The sequence below is a fragment of the Limulus polyphemus genome, unplaced genomic scaffold, assembly GCF_000517525.1.
Source record: "Limulus polyphemus unplaced genomic scaffold, Limulus_polyphemus-2.1.2 Scaffold1793, whole genome shotgun sequence".
NCBI classification, from domain to species: Eukaryota; Metazoa; Arthropoda; class Merostomata; order Xiphosura; family Limulidae; genus Limulus; species Limulus polyphemus.
Genome location: NW_013667403.1, coordinates 180,673 through 184,778, shown reverse-complemented (window position 1 = coordinate 184,778; position 4,106 = coordinate 180,673). Strand labels below are relative to the sequence as shown.

At 29.6% G+C, this 4,106-nt stretch overlaps 1 protein-coding gene across 3 annotated transcripts in view; it reads left to right on the top strand.

The window, feature by feature from the left end:
* Positions 1–3,620, top strand: part of LOC106464958 (transcriptional repressor protein YY1-like) — a 27,090-nt gene extending 23,470 nt beyond the window's left edge. For all 3 annotated transcript variants that reach the window (XM_022392769.1, XM_013925133.2, XM_013925132.2), the window contains one exon: positions 862–3,620. Coding sequence is in view for 1 of the 3 variants with exons in the window: in XM_013925132.2 (XP_013780586.1) it covers positions 862–925 (64 nt within the window). In the remaining 2 variants the exon portion in view is untranslated. The remainder of the gene's footprint in view (positions 1–861) is intronic.
* The last annotated feature ends 486 nt before the right edge of the window (positions 3,621–4,106 follow it).

Here is a 4,106-nt window from a genome sequence, read left to right as displayed (position 1 = left end):
TGTTTTATTATTATTTAGTTCTCAGTAATAGTCGGTGTTTTTATTATTATTTAGTTCTCAGTAATAGTCGGTGTTTTTATTATTATTTAGTTCTCAGTAATAGTCAGTGTTTTTATTATTATTTAGTTCTCAGTAATAGTCAGTGTTTTTATTATTATTTAGTTCTCAATAATTAGTAATGAAGTCTCCACTTTTTGAGTTAAATTTATCTTTCAGTATAAATTATTTTTTCAATTTGTAGTAATATTTGGCTCTAAATGATTGGTAATTAATAATTACTCAATAGTAATAAAGTTTTTCAGCCTACAGTAATTGTTTCCATTTTTACTATTATTTGGCTCTCAGTATTTGATAAAGTCTCCAATTTTTAGTATTACCTACCTTTAAAGTAACTTTAATAATATTTACCTAATCAGTGTTTCCATTTCTTGTAGTACTTTTGTTCTGAGCAATTAGTGGTGAAGTTATCACATTTAATAGTATTTGACATTTAATGACTAATAGTGTTATCTTAATTTTAATATTGTGTAGTTTTCAGTGGATGTTTGTTCAGTCTTGCTGTAATAAACTACATAGAACTCGATTTTACTGTTATTTTCTCAATAGTTTTTACAACATCACTAGTATTTTTGGATAATATATTATACATTTGTAATGATTTAAATGTTGGTGTCAACTGTGGATACTTTTTGAGCCAATTGTGTAAAACATTATCCTTATGATATGATTATTTGTGCATAAAGTGTCTTATAACTTTATGGTTAACTGTTTCTAGTGACAAGTTGTACACAGTAAACACATTTTTCACTTACTCTTGTGATAAATCATTGTTAGTCTCTTAACAGTATTTTTCATTTTCAGAAACAACCACCAGAGGACGAGCACCATGGAACCTCAGAAGCTGACCTTCCAGTTTCAAGAATAACCTTTGCACAGTTGTTATGACCTAACATGAACAATGACAGAGTTGTAACCATCATACTCTGTAGGATAATGTGCTTCAAGAAAGCCTTTCAGAAGTGTGTATGTTGAAGTATCTTACAAAGACTTTCTGTGTACAGGACACAAAGGCTTTTCTTTGTAAATTAGTACAGGTACTTGACCAACAGGAAGATACCAGAAGAGAGCTCATCATAGATTGGCTTTGGATTGTATCATTAAATTCATTGGTTTATATATAAGTGTTTGTAGGTAATATTGTGTAATATATCACACTGTGCTTTCTTTTTCACCATTTTTTTTCTGAAGTTAGGTTTCAGGCAGGATTTACTATCTAAGACTTAACACATAAACAGTAAATTTCCTTTTGTGGTACTACACCTAACCTAAATGTGTGAAAACAATTATCAGTAATGATTTTAATAATATGCACAAAAAGATTTTCAGTGTGTTACCCTAGTACTCTTAAGTGTGAAAGATTATAAATTTAATCTTCATCTGAAATACTAGTATATTAAACTTGTATATTTTATTTTGTGATTTACTCAATAGGGTAAAAAAAAACGTGTAAAAAGTTGGTCCTCCAAGAAATGCTTCTAATTAGTGTTACACTGAGAGAAGAGCTTTGCATATTGTGTGTATAACCATTACTCAGTATATAACATACAGTTGTAATGTCAGCCAACTATATTCGCTGTCAAGGATACAAACATCACTGTACTTTGCCCCTTTTTGTAGGGTAACTATGGAAGTGTAAAATATTGTCATACCTGTACTTGTGCATTTCCAGTCCTTAAAGCAGAGGACATATATTTATTGTGAAGTAAAGGTAACACATGGTCTGCTTGCTCTATGTAGAATGTCTTCAGTAAATTTCATATTTTTGACAAACAAGGATAAAACAATCAGTTAATGTGTATAAGCCTATTACTAATAAATCTTAACTAGTTTCTTAGCCTTTTTGTGTTGACTGTAGTAGACATGTTAAATAATAAGTAGCATTGATATACACTGCTGTATCAAAGGACTCTGCATGACTTGATGTGCTTGTACCTTGTCTTAAGCCCCATTTTTTTTAACTTAAATTATTTAGCTGGGGTATGTGGGGAAATATATGAAAACCAGCTGCCACAGAAAATATCTTGAAATTTATTACCTGGACATATTTTGCGATGTTTATCCTAGTAAGTTTTGAGGTTGTGTATTTGTTGGTATAAAGTTAATGAACAGATTACACAGAGATAAGAAATTTCTGCTTTTTTTTTATATGCTACTGGCCATTAATGAGATTGATGCAAGTTTGATAAGAAAAAGTTGCAGTATTGGGTAGGGGTTGAAAGTCTTTGACCAATGATAAATAATGCTTGGCTTCACTTGTAATATTGGCACTGTATTAAAAATTGCATGTTTGTATTCATTTTGAGGTGAAAATACTACTGAAAGTCAATGCTGAAATTATTAAAGGTTTATTTTAAATGAATAGTCCACATCTAGAAAAACATTAGGATGCAAAAATAATGCTCTTGAAAGAATTAAATGTCTCGTAATGGAAAGTTAGCATTATTTCCATTATTATTACTGCACAAGTATGAGAGATACAGACCATACAAGCAGTAATGTTAATACTAATTCTGTATGAATATCTAACTATTAAGTTAAAATGCACTATATTTCCTTTGCTCCTCCATCCAGACTACGGCACTGATTGTGGACTTAGCTGTGCTTGCTGTTAATCTCCAGATTGTTTTTGACCTGACCTACTTTCATCATGAAAACAACTTATGAAAGTCTACTTTTATAAGTGTTAAAAGACTTAATACATACCACAACCAATATATCTTTTCTGTCTGAACATTGAAGCTATGAAAAATTAAAATGTCTTAGTTAAATTATTTTTCCATATTTCTCACCCATTGTAAGATAAAATGCTTTTTGGGGGAAAACAGTTAAAAATCTCAACAGATTTTTTTTTCAGATTTTGCATACTAGTTAAAATCGCAGTCAACAATAACAAACAATTTGAGAGATATTTTAATGCTAATCAAGTGTAAAAAATAAGCTTTAGATATTTTGAACATCTTTTATGTTACATAGATTAGAGAAAGAGTGAAATTAGTATGGTTCATATTACTGTATTAAAGCTTGTTTATCTCACTAAAGTTGTGGAAATGACAACTTCATGAATACAATGTATTCCGATTTTTTTATAACAGTAAAATCTGGAATATTTGGACCAGTTTTAATTAAAATGTGTACTAACAATCTTGTAGAAATTTCAGTAAGTGATAAAGAAAACAGAATGTGGGTTAAAACCATGTTCCACCACAGGTTGGCGACGTTTTCACGTGTACAAATTTTGTGAAACTTTGAAGTAAATAATTTAGCAATTTTACAGAATTTGTCAATCTCAGTTTCTGTAATATATGTGAATATTTTTATAGTATTATAACAAAACATAGTTTTGGAATATAAAACTAGAGCATTGATAGTTTGGGATGTTGAATCAACTATTCTTTTTCAAACTTATTTCTTACCCGTTTTGAAATTGTTTTACAGTAATTTCTGGCAACAATACTATTTAAGCAAGCTGTTCTCGAAGCTTGACTAAAAGAATTCCTGGTCAGCAATTGTATGCTTTATCTTCCAGTTTTTTAAACATTAAATCGTTTTGTCAACTGACAGTTTTATGATTCCCCCACTTAATTCTTTGATACATTACTATATGATCATTATATAATACTTATGTTAAGTGTTTCAGGTTCTGGAAGTACCCCATAAATTTTGGTAATAACGTATGATATAGCTAAAATTGGGACATAAAATAGTAAAATATTTAACAATTGTAATGAATAAATATGAATACATTAAAAAAATGGATATTCTAAATGATTCTACCCCTCTTGAAATCATGAGCCACAATCTCACTGCAGTAAGAGCTTTTATGTAAATGGGAAAAATTTAATATCCGAATTTTTTCAATTTGTTAAATCTGTTGTTTCTCACAGCCCTTAGTTTTATGGAGTACCAAAGATCTATAAACCAAACTATTGCCTCTGATCTATTATAATTCTTAACAGTTTCAATTTACTGGAGGTAAGATTTGTGCTTGGATTACTAGTAGATACATAATTCACCTGCAAAGGTTAAAAAGGCTTTGTTGAAAAATT